At 36.1% G+C, this 15891-nt stretch overlaps 1 protein-coding gene across 5 annotated transcripts in view; it reads right to left on the bottom strand.

Moving 5' to 3' along the window:
- Nucleotides 1–15891, bottom strand: part of VPS13C (vacuolar protein sorting 13 homolog C) — a 181184-nt gene that overhangs the window by 87820 nt on the left and 77473 nt on the right. For all 5 annotated transcript variants that reach the window (XM_004010549.6, XM_004010550.6, XM_004010551.6 and 2 more), the window contains 9 exons: nt 15236–15315; nt 13655–13714; nt 12192–12354; nt 11333–11449; nt 10230–10333; nt 9875–10042; nt 9077–9381; nt 5462–5609; nt 4617–4725 (listed from right to left, as the gene is read on the bottom strand). In XM_004010549.6, coding sequence (XP_004010598.3) covers nt 4617–4725; nt 5462–5609; nt 9077–9381; nt 9875–10042; nt 10230–10333; nt 11333–11449; nt 12192–12354; nt 13655–13714; nt 15236–15315 — 1254 coding nt within the window. The remainder of the gene's footprint in view (nt 1–4616; nt 4726–5461; nt 5610–9076; nt 9382–9874; nt 10043–10229; nt 10334–11332; nt 11450–12191; nt 12355–13654; nt 13715–15235; nt 15316–15891) is intronic.

Raw genomic sequence — 15891 nt, 5'->3', positions numbered from 1 at the left:
GACAAGTACTCCAGACTTGGTGCAAGCATTCACAATCTACAAATCACAATTATACAGCCCCAGCCCTTAAGAGAGCTCAGTTTAGTAGAAGATACATATATACACATACATATATAGTACAAACAAAATAAGCAGGCTTCAACTGCTTATTAAATAGACACATTAAATAGACAAATGTTGACAGAATCTATGTAAGTGGATAGAAACCACGTAACTAGGCAAGACACTGCCATGAGATCAAGAAAGTCTTCATAGGAGAGTTATCACTCAAGCAGAACTGGAGGATCTCCTCAAACAGAGGAGACATTCTAAGAATAAAGTAAGAGGTAGCAGATAATCACAGAGAAAGAACACATCAGGACAGGTTTTGCAAACAGAATGGAGTTTGATATGGTTAAATCGTGAGGAGAATAACAAGAATGAAGGTTTGACAAGAAAAAAAGCAGCGGAAAGCTGAAGCTTCTTATGCCATACCAAGAACAAAAAGTAACACCTATGGGCTTGTTGTCCTGAAATTCATACCCTGAAACACAACAAAATTTGCTTTCCAAACTGTAACACACAACACTAGTAACAGCTATCACTTGCTAAGTACTTACCTCTGTGTAGGATGCTGTGCTAACAGATGTGCGTGGGCTAGCACAGTTAACTCTCATAACAATACTTTGAGGTAAAAACTTCATTGTTCTCACTTCCCAGATGAGCAAACTGAGGTCCCAACAGACTCAGTACCCTGCTTAGTGTTTTCCATATGGAAAACCACTGCTGTTAATTACTACCCTTGAGAAAGCAATACACAGGGCAAGGTTTCTTAACTATCACCTTATTTTAGCACTGTTTCAGGCATAATGTGATCCAGGGGAAATAATTCTAGCAAATATTTTGCTTTTAGAAAACAATTTCTAAAATAGGCAAAGATTTCTTAAATATAAAAATAAAAGTCCTCATCATTTAAAAAATATGTATTAGAGTTCATTAAAAGTAACTAATTCTATTAAACAGAAGGCCCATTAAGAGTGAAAATGTAAACCACAGATAGAGAGAAGACATTTTTACACATATACTAACATGTATACATATAGCAAACGTAACCAGCAAAGGGCTCCTGTCCAGAATGAATAAATAATTCCCATACACCAATGAGAAAAAAAGACCACACCCAATAAAAATGGTCAATAGACTTGAATGTGTGCATAGTCGCTCAGTCGTATTTGACTCTTTGCAACCCCATGGACTGTAGCCTGCCAGGCTCCCCTGTCCATAGAATTTTCCAGGCAACAATTCTGGAGTGGGTTTGCCATTTCCTTCTCCAGAGGATCATCCCGACCCAGGGGTCGAACCTGCATCTCTTTCGTCTCCTGCAATGGCAGGTGGATTCTTCACCACTGAGCACCTAGGAAGCCCCCATACTACACTTGATCTTAGTCAAAAGGCTGAGAAGACTTGAATGATCATGTCGAAAACGAGAATATCCAAATAACCAATAAGCATATGAAAAGATCCTCAATTTCATTAGTTACCAAGGAATAAATAAAAACCAAAGACTGACAATGGCCTTCCCAGTGAGAATGTGAAAAAGCTGCAACTCTCATACCCAGCTGGTAGCAAAGTAAACTGATTCAACCACTTGGAAAACTGATCAGGATAACCTGGCACAAGTTCCTGAAGCTAAATGTAAGCTAACGTATAAGCCAGTGATTCTACCCTTAGTTGTATGTTCAAAACAAAAAAAGTAATATAACTGTACCAAAAGATTGTGTGATAACTTTCATAGCAACTTTACTCACGATAGTCAAAACCTGGAAACAGGAATAAAAGGAACAAACTAGTGCTAGATATTCCGACAGATGAATCCCACAAACAAACTATTGAATGAAAGAAGCCAAAAGAGAAAGAGTAATTTTTGTATGATTCCACTTATATGAAATTCAAAAAGAGGGAAAACTACTCTATCCATGGTATTACAAACTAGAATGGCAGTAAATTCTGGGTAGATCTTAGGGGAGGGTGGGAGTTTGGTACTGACCAGGAAAGAGCATAGGGAGGGCTTTAGGGTTCAGTGCTGGAAATGTTTTCTATCTTATTCATGGTGATTGTACCAGTGTAGCCACATATAAATGAGCTCACTGAATTGTACATTTTACTATATGTATTAACATACTGTAAAAAGATCCCCCCTGTAGTTTCTTCATTGTGTGTGTTTGTTGTTGTTATTGTTGTTTCTGAGATACAACTGACTTAAATTATTGAACCCAAACCCAAAGTTGGTGCTCTGTGACAACCTGGAGGGGACAGGGTGGGAAGGAAGGTGGGAAGGGTGCACGAGGGAGGGGACACATGTATCCCTACGGCCAATTCATGTTGATATATGGCAATAACCATCACAATATTGTAAAGTAACTATCCTCCAATTAGAATTTAAAAATATTGTATTAGTTTTAGGTAAAAAAAAAAAAAAAAAAAAAACACCTCTTTAAAATAGAAAAAAAATACAGTGGTATACCATTTTTCACTCAGCAAACTGGCAAAAAATTTTTAAATCTGATAATATGCTGTGTTAGAGAAGGCACAGAAAAACAACCTGATGGGAGTACAAAGCACTCATACTCATTTTGCATGTAAGTTCTATGAGGTTCAACTGTCAAAACAATAAGTGAAATTAAATTACATGTACTAATTAAATTATTTTAACAAAAACTAAATCAATAACCTCAGATATGCAGATGACACCACCCTTATGGCAGAAAGTGAAGAGGAACTGAAAAGCCTCTTGATGAAAGTGAAAGAGGAGAGTGAAAAAGTTGGCTTAAAGCTCAACATTCAGAAAAATAAGATTATGGCATCTGGTCCCATCACTTCATAGGAAATAAATGGGGAAACACTGTCAGGCTTTATTTTGGGGAGCTCCAAAATCACTGTAGATGGTGATTGCAGCCATGAAATTACAAGATGCCTACTCCTTGGAAGGAAAGTTATGACCAACCTAGACAGCATATTAAAAAACAGGGACATTACTTTGCCAAAAAAGGTCCATCTAGTCAAGGCTATGGTATGGATGTGAAAGTTGGACAGTGAAGAAAGTTGAGCGTTGAAGAACTGATGCTTTTTGAACTGTGTTGGAGAAGACCCTTGAGAGTCCCTTGGACTGCAAGGAGATCCAACCAGCCCATTCTGAAGGAGATCAGTCCTGAGTGTTCAATGGAAGGACTGATGCTGAAGCTGAAACTCCAATATTTTGGCCACCTCATGCGAAGAGTTGACCCATTGGAAAAGACTCTGATGCTGGGAGGGATTGAGGGCAGGAGGAGAAGGGGACAACAGAGGATAAGATGGCTGGATGGCATCACCGACTCAATGGATATAAGTTTGAGTAAACTCCGGAAGTTGGTGATGGACAGGGAGGCCTGGTGTGCTGTGACTCATGGGGTCATAAAGAGTCAGACATGACTGAGCGACTAAACTGAACTGAACGGAAATACTCTTTTATCCATTAGTCCTGGTATGTTCCCAACAGATAAACATATACTTCTAAAAGTGTATGCACTAGAATAATTAATGCAACACAATTTAATTGAAAGACTGAAATAAACCTGACATGCCCATTAATAGGGACTTTATAAATCATGATACTACAACAGAATTTAATACCAAGCATCCATTAAAAAGAATGAGTTAGATCTATACATAGCATATATACAGATATGGAATGAACACCAAGATACACTATGTATGTGTATATGCTGCTAAGTCATGTCAGTTGTGTCCTACTCTTTGCACCCCCATGAACTGTAGCCTGTCAGGCTCCTCTGTCCACGGGATTCTCCAAGCATGAATATTGGAGTGGGTTACCACGCCCTCCTTTAGGCTACGTGTATATCCATACATAAACAGCTTAGAAAATAGGTCTGGTAGTTACTCTGCCTCAAGTGAAAGGGCCACTATATCTTAATAATTTAAATTCTCTTGCATTTATATTGCAGTACAATTTTTTCAGTATCTTTGTTTAGTGGTAATTTACCAACCACCTCAGTTTTTACACCTGTATTACTAGTGTGTGCATGCCCAGTTATCTCTTTGAGACCCCATGGACTACAGCCTATGAGGTTCCTCTGTCCATGGGATTCTCCAGGCATGAATACTTGCTTGGGTTGCCATTTCCTTCTCCAGGGGATCTTCCCAACCCAGGGATCAAACCTACGTCTCCTGCATTGGCAGGTGGATTCTTTACCACTGAGCCTCTAGGGAAGCCCCAGGTATATTACTACTGAATCTTATTTTAAAGTCAGATCGAGTATACTACCTAGCATACATAGCTACATAGTCAACTTACATTTTTTTCTTTCCTATATGTGCAAATTCAAAACTTATTCCAGGAATTCACCACTGATCTGAAACCCTTCTTTCTGGCCTCCTCCTATCTCATGCAACTTAGAAATAACTGAGAGTTTGCTTAACTTAAGAGCAAACTGTCATTTTATTCAACAGTATCTTATTTATTTTCTTGGTAATACAAATCACAGTTGTAAATATGTATTCATTTACTTCATTTTTATTGTCTTTCTCCCCTACTAAATTGTAAATAACTTATATTATACCACCTATTGTCAGCCTCTTACCTGTCTCCTGTATTCTTGGTTTTACTTTATTCAAATCTTCAGGAGCCTCACCAAGATTTTCTGCTAGTATTTTAAATAAAAGATTAAGATCTTCTTGATTTAGATTAACCTGTGAAATACAATGTTCCAAGAAAAGATAATTTCATTTTTAATGAAACAATTCTAATACAGAAAATAAATCCTTAGTAACAAAACACTAAGGACCAAATAATCTTAATGCTGACTAAAGAATTACATAATCACTATACACTCAAGTATTTCACTACTTATTTCATGTTAAAATCTCATTTTCAAAGGGAAGACAGTGTCTGAGAAAAACAGCAGGATGTATGAGTCAGTATTAGTTTCATCTACTTACTTAATATGATTCTCAGTGAAAGTTAACAATGTTTAAAGAAATAAGATCACCTTTTTTTTTAAAGAAATTAATTTTGGAACATAAGTGCTACTATGAAGTGCTATTTTTTAAACAATAACAATTTCAATGTAATAGAAAGGCCATCTATAAAATATAGGGTTCATTCAATGCTGTAATTATCTTATGGGTACTTAGATATCCCTAAAATAAAAGGTTGTATATATAATAGAGAAGAAATAGAATTATAATATACTGATACTAATAATTTACAAATAGATCTCTGCTAATGTGTACATAACAAATTTTAAAGCTAAAGAACACTTAACTAAAGATTAAATTCTACTGAAAATACTGTTGGACAATATCACACTGAAATTTTTCTTACATCAGTAAAAAAAAAAATTTCCACATTTCATTTGGATTTATAATGAGAAAATCTCAGAGTCTCAACTTTCAATAACAAGGTTTTTTCCACTCATATACTCACATTCATTGACTCAAGATGTCCTTTAATTTCCACAACAGGCACCTTGTGGTACCAAGATGCAGCTAGATTCCGATTTACAAAAAACTCCAAGTTAATTGGGTGCAACAGCTGAATATCAGGATGGGAGATTCCTGGCTGGATCACTGTCCTTATGGGAAATATAATTGATATATATGCATAAACATAGGGGTAAATGCAATATATCATTGAAAAAAAACAGAAGGTCCAAAGTTGTTGCTCTAAATGCTGATTTGAAACACAATGCTGTTTTAGTGTTTTCTAAACCCACCAGGCTCCTCTGTCCATGGGATTCTCCAGGCAGGAATACTGGAGTGGGTTGCTATTTCCTTCTCCAAGGGATCTTCCCAACCCAGGGATCAAACCCATGTCTCCTGCATTGCAGGCAGACGCTTTAACCTCTGAGCCACCAGGGAAGCCCAAACTTGATTTATAGTTAATTTAATCTACAATGCACCAGCATGAACAGATTAAAATACAGCTGACCTTTGAACACCACGGGGCGGGGGGTGGGGGGGCCCTAGTGGTGACAACTCTCCATGCAATCATGTAACATACTTTGCCCTCCATATTTTGGTTCCTCTGTATATGCAGTCCCTCCACAGCTATGGCTCCGAACAACCATGGACTGTCAATACTGCATTATTTACCACTGGAAAAAAATCTGCTTATAAGCAGAATCATGCAGTTCAAACCCATGTTGTTCAAGGCTCAACTGTATAAGATATACAATTAGCCTTTAAAAAAACTTTTCTTTGAACAGAAAGTAGATGACAATAATTTTTAAAAAGAAACTGATATAATTGGCAATATGGAGGAATTATTGATACAGTTGTTCAAGGACTCACACATACGCTGGTACAGAGATTAGAGGAAAAAACGGCATTTGAAAAGCAAGCTCTAAGTTTATAAAGCTCTTCACCAGGATTCTTTTCTTGACATGCCTTATAATCATTCCTTTTTTACTCAAGATCATTAAATATCCTTGGATGGGGTAGAAAATGATTTTAAAATGAATTGACACACTTTCAAATGTCCGCTGGTGTGAGCCCAAGAGATACATCATAACTTACACAGCATTCCTGCCAAAAATGTATAAGCTCAATTAAATCATGAGGAATCACTCAGATAAAACTGAGACTCGTTCCATGAAACAACTAGACTATACTCTTCAAAACTGTCATGAAAAACAAAGAAGGCTAAAGAACTATTACAGAATAAATGTCTGTCAGTACAGAAATCCCCCTCACTAGTACAAAATACAGTTTAATGCCACATGTTACCATGGACTAAAGGGGAAATCCTTAGACCAACTGGTAAAATCTAAATATTGATTACATGTGCCATGTGTTCTGCCCATGAGATTTCCCAGGCAAGAATACTGGAGTGGGCTGTCATGCCCTCCTCCGGAGGATCTTCCTGACCCAGGGATTAAACCTGCAACTCCTGCATGGAGGTGGATCCTTCACTGCTGAGACAGCGGGGAAGCCCTATTGAACCCATATTGGATAATATATTATACCAATGTTAAATTTCCAGAATTTGGTAATGGTGGTGATTATGTAAGAGGATTAAAGTCCTTGCTTGTAGGAGACACATGCTAAAGCATACAGGGGCAAAGGATAAGATCTCTATTCTCAAATAGTTTAGCAAAAAATGTTTTAATTTCCAGTTATGAAATAAACCTTGGGGACATAATGTATAGGATGGTGACTATAGTTAATATTACTATACCGTATATTTGAAAGTCGCTAAGAGTAGATATTGAAAGTTCTCATAATAACAACAAAAAATTTCTGGAATATGTGTGTTGACAAATGTTAACTAGACTTACTGTGGTGACCATTTTGTAATACATACAAACATCAAATTGCTATGCTGCATATCTGAAACTAATATACTTTGTCAATTATATCTCAATAAAAATAAAATTTTAATTTAAAATATTAAGTATATATACAGAACTAAAGCAAAGGCAAACAATTGGTGAATCCAGGTGAAGGACTATATGTGAACTCACAGGACTATTTTTGTAATTTGTCTGGAAGCTTGAGATTTTTCAAAATATAAAGTTGATTTAAAGGACTTCCCTCGTGGTCCAGTGGTTAAGAATTAAACTTAAAAGCTTCTGCACAACAAAGGAAACTATAAGCAAGGTGAAAAGACAGTCTTCAGAATGGGAGAAAATAATAGCAAATGAAGCAACTGACAAACAACTAATCTCAAAAATATACAAGCAACTCCTGCAGCTCTATTCCAGAAAAATAAACGACCTAATCACAAAATGGGCCAAAGAACTAAATAGACATTTCTCCAAAGAAGACACACAGATGGCTAACAAACACATGAAAAGATGCTCAACATCACTCATTATCAGAGAAATGCAAATCAAAACCACAATGAGCTATCATTTCACGCCAGTCAGAATGGCTGCAATCCAAAAGTCTACAAGCAATAAACGCTGGAGAGGGTATAGGGAAAAGGGAACCCTCTTACATTGTTGGTAGGAATGCAAACTAGTTCAGTCACTATGGAGAACAGTGTGGAGATTCCTTAAAAAACTGGAAATAGAACTGCCTTATGACCCAGCAATCCCACTGCTAGGCATACACACCAAGGAAACCAGAATTGAAAGAGACACGTGTACCCCAATGTTCATCGCAGCACTGTTTATAACAGCCAGGACATGGAAGCAACAACCTAGATGTCCATCAGCAGATGAATGGATAAGAAAGCTGTGGTACATATACACAACAGAGTATTTATTACTCAGCCATTAAAAAGAATACACTGGAATCAGTTCTAATGAGGTGGATGAAACTGGAGCCGATTATACAGAGTGAAGTAAGCCAGAAAGAAAAACACCAATACAGTATACTAACACATATATATGGAATTTAGAAAGATGGTAACGATAACCCTGTATTCAAGACAGCAAAAGAAACATAGATATATAGAACAGTCTTTTGGACTCTGTGGGAGAGGGCGAGGGTGGGATGATTTGGGAGAATGGCATTGAAACATGTATAATATCATATATGAAACGAATCGCCAGTCCAGGTTCGATGCAGGATACTGGATGCTTGGGGCTGGTGCACTGGGACAACCCAGTGGGATGGTATGGGGAGGGAGGAGGGAGGGGGTTCAAGATGGGGAACATGTGTATACCTGTGGCAGATTCATGTTGATGTATGGCAAAACCAATACAATATTGTAAAGTAATTAACCTCCAATTAAAATCAATAAATTTACATTAAAAAAAAAAAAAAAGAATGCATATTCACTGCATGAACCCATGCAATGGGACATGGGTCAATCCCTGGTCAGGGAACTAGGATCCCACATGCCTCGGAGCAACTAAGCCGTCATCAGAGAGCCTACGCACTCCAAAGAAAAGCCCGCATGACGCAACAAAGAACCCGCATGACGCAACTAAGACCCAACACAGACAAAAAAATTAATAAATATTTTAAAGTAACTGATTTAAGATACTGTTCTGTGCAACAGAAGTATGTTGAGTGTGAATTTCAACAGTCATAAAACTTCATAGACAATATTAAATAACACTTGAATACATAATTATTGAAAGAGCATTACCTAGAAAGCTTCAGTTCTGTTAATTGCACATCCATTCTATCAATCACTGGAGGGTCTGAGTAGTTTTCACCAGATACCAGACTGAACTGATTCTGAACTCTGATTAACCCAAGATCAACCACTACTGCACTGGTGGAAATGGAAGACTGTGGGATGACTATAACTGGTGCTTTCAAATCAATATTGATGGAAACACGAAAGCTCCTCTGGGCAAAATCTTTCACACTTGTGGCGGCCTTTTCTGCAGCCTGAGCAGTAGCTGCACTCAGAGCCTCTTTCGCAGTCTGGAAATTGTTCAGGAAGTTCTGGAGACACAAAGGAAAAGGAGAAATTCAAACAGGAGGATAAGCACATCATTTCTAACACCATCTTCTTTTTATTTATGTGCTAATGTTTTCCCAATAGGTAACTTTCAGTTGAGTTCTATTTTTCTAAAGTTAGGAAATAATTACTGACTATCCATCCATATGCATGAGCTACCTGACAACGGCTAATTATAAATACAGTTATATGGCTGAGAAACAGAGAAAAAAAATTATAATAGTTTTTACACTTAAGAATTTAGATTCACTGTGTTCCAGCAAAAACAATTCCATTGTAGGCAATGCTAGACAAAAATCATTAAATGATTTCAACTGTTAAAGAGAGGTTTTGACCTCTACATTAATCCATAAATGACATCAATAATCAAATCAATGCACATCCTAAAATTCAAAGTTTTAAGATTGCAATCATAACTCTCAGACTTGCTTAAGTACTTCTAAGTCAAAAAAATCTATATATAAATGGTGATTTTACCAGAAGTGACATGAGGAATTTATGGAGATAGACAATCTGAATACAGCCAACACTGAGTGATACCACACCATCCACCTTGGACATGTCAGTATAGGAATCCCCCTCAGTAGCATCTGGATACAAATCCAAGTTAAAATGAAAGACTTCATTTCCCATTATTGACACAGCCTGAAAAGCAGAAATGTGGATGAACAATGACAATGACAAAATAAAATCCCTACTGAAAAGTGTTTATAATCATTATAGAAACATTTTTCTATCAAAATATATTTCATTAGTATTTAAAAACATAAAATATATATTAAAATAAAATCTCTCATTCACCAAAAAATATTAATGATTTACTGTCACCTACTTTTTTATGAACTGTCTTAGGATCAACATCTGTGACGATAATATTTTCCAACCTGGCAAATAGTGACTGCTTTCTTGACTGAAGAGAAAGGGAAGAATCAAGTCCTGAAAAGAAGCATATTATTTTAATTTCTATAGATACCATAATAAGATCTTAAGATTCTTCTTCTATTGCATAACTTTATTTTATAGGTGATATTTTTATAAATTTAGCAATGTCTGAACTCCCAATTGATACATGCAATATTAGATATTTTTGATTTTATAAACAATGAAGCATATAAAGTCATTAAAAAAAATTATTTGAACTTTCACCCTTATGAAGAAACTACATCTAGTGCAAATAGATTATCTTAGGATTTTAGTAAATTCTTTATACCTTATATCCAGTCATTTACATGGAGACTATAAAAGTTACATGAATCAACTTCAGATTAGTAGATGTATTGCCAGTTCAGAAGGAACACAGAAAAAGCCTAGTTTTCTGGGTTTTAATTTCTACAAGAATTGTATTATACATATTCTTTACCTTTACCAGATCACAGTGAGGTTGTAAAGACAGAGTCAGAGAAAAAAGCTAGACTCATTTTAGCAGCTTTTGCCTAAAAGAACATAATGGGCTCTTAGGATTTGTTCTTCATAAGGTTGCTATGTATTTGTACCAAGCTAAAGCATATTCACAGACCTTAAACTGAATTCTGGGTTGACACTTAGCTCAGCTCATCAAGAGCATCCCTACAATGACATTAGTATTCCTTTCACTTCTGAGACACTTGTGTGTGCGTGCTCGGTTACTCAGTCGTGTCTGACTCTTTGTGACCCCATGGACTGCAGTGCACCGGGCTCCTCTGTCCATGAGATTCTCCAGGCTAGACTACTGGAGAGGGTGGCCATTTCCTTCTCCAGAGACAACTCTCAAAAAGGTCCAAATCACCAGTATATGTGGTTCAGCTCTTGAAGAGTTAAAAAGAAGGTATGCAGTCCAATTATGTCATAAAATAAGCCAGTTTTCAAAGCTCAGAGGCTTCCATTTGTGTATATGCTTTAGCATTGCAAAAGAAACCTTATCTTTTCAACGATTTTTAAGATCATGAGAACTTTTACCTTGAATCTTGATTTCAGCAATATTGTTCTTCTCATTGCAAACAACAACACAGAAAGCATTCAATTTGGCAAACAGCCTGAAGTGAATAATGTCACTGTCTTTAGAGGATACAGCCACTGCAAATAAACAAAGCAATTCTATCACAATGGGATTCTAGGACTACATATTCTATGAAGGTTTCTTCCCTATATTAAGTGTTCTGCTTAAAATAATTACAGAATTCTCAAGTTCTTAAAGATCTCAAACACTTTTTTGCTTTATATATTCTGTAGTTTGCATTTCCAATAGTGAGGTGTTACTTTTATAATGTAAAAGCAAGAAAGCATTTAAATAAATATAAGGACACTGAAACTCAAGGAAGCTAAATAATGTGCCCATGGTCCCATAGTTTAAGTAGCAGAGTCAGGATCTAAACTGAGTTCTTTCTGATTCAAAAGCCGGGCTCTTTTCTAATTCAATGATATCCTTGCATCCTGGCCCTCACATCTGTGGGTTTTGATTTCCTTATCTGCAAAATGTTAGATATGATTAATTAATCTCCAATGGAGCCCATTCAGGAGCCACTAAGAGAGGAGGATGAGCTCAAAATCAATGCAGGTCTTCTTCCCTTAGTACCCTCATAAAGGCATCGCCCATCAACAACAAAATCAGAACAAAAACAGACATTAAAAAAAAAAAAACAGTATCAATCACATTTATCTAACATATCAGGCACCCACGTACGACTTTATTTGAAGAAAAGAATAAAAGGAGGGGAAATGGCATGTAAATGACTAACTAGATGGTCTTTAAGAGTCCCCATTTGGCTCTACAATTCTACAACCCTTTCTAACTAGAAACAAACCATATTTTTCATACCCTTCTGCAGAGCTGAATTTTTTTGCTGTTTTTCAGTAGAAACCTGTATGTCCTTGGTATCACTCATGTTTTGGCCATCTGATGGAATAATGGTTGTCAGGTAGTTAATAGAAGAGAGAAGAGCTTGTGTATGCAGCAACAAATTTAAAGATGAAAAAGCCACCTAGAAATATTTTAGAAAGAAAATTACTTTCCCAGGCCAGCTGTACCAGTAGTCTCCATATGATGAATGCAAAAGGCTCGTAACTAGGTTTGTACCACTGTCTTATACTGCTTGGAAGGAAGAAAGAGGAAAGGAAGACTTACAACCCACAATCCTTAAACAGGGACTATATGCAGAATAAATTACACTTAATATATTTTGGGGATCAAGGTAACCTAGTTACTCCACTCCCCAAGCCTAATTATCATAGAGCATATAATCTGCGAGTAATGGTCATTCTAATATTCCACATATACATGGCTTTTCTGAATCTTCAATGACTGTTTATTATGATTATATAAAATATATGTTAGCGCATGAAACTCCAGAATCACCATGTGTTACCCATATGTCAAGAAATTATTTCAAATGTGATATGCATGAGATTTAAATATAAAAAATGCAATTAAGAGTGACTCAGTCACTGATCTTCTACCACAATTATGATCTTATCATTAAAAAAAGAATACATAACTCATAGGAAAAAATATATTTTTAAAAACAATAACTCCAAAAAGCTAAAATAGAACACAAACTGCTTTAAAGAATATATGATTTTCTAAAAGCAAACTGATTGGTTTTTAATTTATTTGGCTCTACCAGGTCTTAGTTGCAGCATGCAGGATATCTAGCTCCCTGACCAGGGATCAAACCCAACCCCCTGCATAGGTAGCATGGAGTCTTAACCACTGGACCATCAGGGAAATCCCAAAGTGAAATTTTTTTTTAAAAAACTCACTTTTTACTCAAAAGAATTTGTTTTCATTGCTTCAAAACACTAAGTGGACATAAAAATTATTAAAAAGAAGAATCAATATTTAATAGATTTTCCCATGTCTCCAAGATATAATCTGAAACTCATTTCTCTCATTTTCTTTTTAATGTTTCCTAAAACAACATTTTGCCTCTTCTTCCCCTATTTGACTACCTTAGTGTGGCTCCAGAGTACTCAGCATCTCTCCTTGTATTTCACATTCTTTCTGAGCCCTGCATTAAATGATATTGTCTGGTTTGTTCAGAATCCTGTTGGTTCTTTGTCAATTAAAGTTCCCTCATCTACAACATTCCCTCCTTTAGAAATAATCTGGATGTGATACAGTAAATTTAAATTAAAGCATTATTATCCTGAATCATAAATACAGAGTATGAAAGACATTTATGAGGTTAATTTATAACTTCTAATGGCTCCTCAAAGGATACTTAAGACTTCCAGAGTAGGTTATTTCCAAATAGGATGTAGTCTTTCGATAGAATTTCTTACCTTAAATGTTTGTTCAGTTTTTTCAAAGGTAGTTTGAAAACTGGGTCCATTCTTATCAGCCTAAAAAAAAAAAAAAGTTCTAAGGAAGGAATTAAGACCAAAGTAAACAAATCATTTACTTATAATCATTAATTTATTTATATTCAGTTACAACTGTATTTTTAAATACATTATATATTTAATTTTATTATCATTATTTTAAAGTTACATCCAAATCTATTTATTGTAAGAGTATAAATTTGTCCTCCGCCTTTAAACAGAGGAGAACATGGCATCACTCACTTTTGGGAAATGGCTAGGGATCAGAAGGATAAACTATGAAGGCTAGAAGGTTTCAAGGTAGTCTAGCTCATCTATTAGAAAGTGAAAGAAAGTGAAAGTCGCTCAGTCATGTCCGACTCTTTGCAACCCTATGGTTTATACAGTCCATTGAGTTCTCTAGGACAGAATACTGGAGTGGGTAGCCTTTCCCTTCTCCTGGGGATCTTCCCAACCCAGGGATCGAACCCAGGTATCTCGCATTACAGGTGGATTCTTTACCAGTTGAGCCACAAGGGAAGCCCAAGAATACTGGAGTGCATAGCCTATCCCTTCTCCAGGGGATCTTCCCAATCCAGGAATTGAACCAAGGTCTCCTGCGTTATAGGAGGATTCTTTACCAGCTGAGTCACAAGGGAAGCCCAGCCCATCTATTACCTAATGTTTAAATCCCATTAGAAAGTCTTCAAGAAGTCTATTTTAGGATATCTCCAGGAAAAGAAATCTCATTTTCTTAGAACTCCAAACTTTAGAGAATTTTGATTTAATGAGGTCTTCACACTGAATCAAAAACCCATCTCCCATCATAATTACCAATTGGTTCAAGTTCTGTCCCTCGGGAATACATAAATTCAAAGTTTTACCTCCTGTGAGAAGCCTTCTGGCTAGATCAGTATCTCTGCCTCCCCACTCCCACAGCGCTTTGTGTTCTTCCTTATTAAAGAATCAAACACATTATATTTTAATTATTGTTTACCTATCTCCCTACTGGTCTACATATTCCTTAAGAATAGAGAATGTTTTTCTGTATCCCAAATGTGTAACAGAATCTGACACAAAAGACATTCAATAAATAGTTACTGAATGATCAAACAAATCAACTAATCTTGAATGAAACTAAATGCCATCAGTTCCTGCAGCATTCTTCATGTATCATACTTTTGAGTCACTTCCAAACCCTGGCAGTTCTCTACTCAATCAAATCCAATTTGACTGCATCCCTTCTGATGTAGGATACCCAGCCAAATATTACCCATACAAACAATGAATGCAGGTGGATGAATGTCCCCCAGAAGACAGGAGAATTTATTTCATCCAGGCTTCCATCTTTGTAGACAAGAAGTCTGGCTTTATAAAATCCTAGTCCTGTACTTGAGTGAAAGAGAAAGAAGGTGTACAAATGGAAAGAGAAACAGTAGATTTCCCTGTGATTTAAAGCTATGACACAAAACAACAGCCTTTAATAAACTACTCTCATCTTTTCCCTCCCAGAGAATAGTTTAGAGTATTAAAATAAATATATAAACATTCTATGACCCTTACCTTAATGTACTCCACTTTTAAAAGATCTAACCCAGGTTTGTCAGAAGAGCTAATCAAGTGAAGTGGCTTCTTTTTAGATCCTGAATTAAAGAAAAAAAAAATTTTTCAAATAAACTGCTAACAGGTACTGCCAGATATCCTCTATATCCTCATGAAGATATACCAGTCACTGCCTCCAGAAGCCAGGGAGGGAGACGTGATTTATCCACTGTTTTATCCATCTTTTATTATTTGCAGTCTTATAACTCCTGTTTATGAGATAGCTCAGAATTTTCCATTGGAATAATCTTCTCTAAGGGAAATAATAGCCTAGGAAATTACTGTGGATTCATTCCTTCATTCCTCAAACATCCAATGAGTACACAAGATGTACCCTGGAACGAATAAACCATAAAAGCTACTGAGAGAATAAATTTTATGTCCCATCATTTTAATTTTTATAACCTGATGCTGTTTCTGATATACAAACACTACTGAATTGAAAGAACAAGGATTTCACTATTATAAGACCAGAGATAAATTCTAAGTTTTGCTATTCATAAAATGCATAATCTTAAATAAGCCACTTAATCTCTCTCTATTTAACCTTCCTTTGTTTGTAAAATAGGAGTAATATGACCTATATAATAGGGATTTATATGGACTCTCTGAGGCAG

This window comes from Ovis aries, chromosome 7 (genome assembly GCF_016772045.2).
Source record: "Ovis aries strain OAR_USU_Benz2616 breed Rambouillet chromosome 7, ARS-UI_Ramb_v3.0, whole genome shotgun sequence".
Lineage (NCBI taxonomy): Eukaryota > Metazoa > Chordata > Mammalia > Artiodactyla > Bovidae > Ovis > Ovis aries.
The sequence above is the reverse complement of the archived record's forward strand: the minus strand, read 5'-3'. Positions and strand labels throughout refer to the sequence as shown.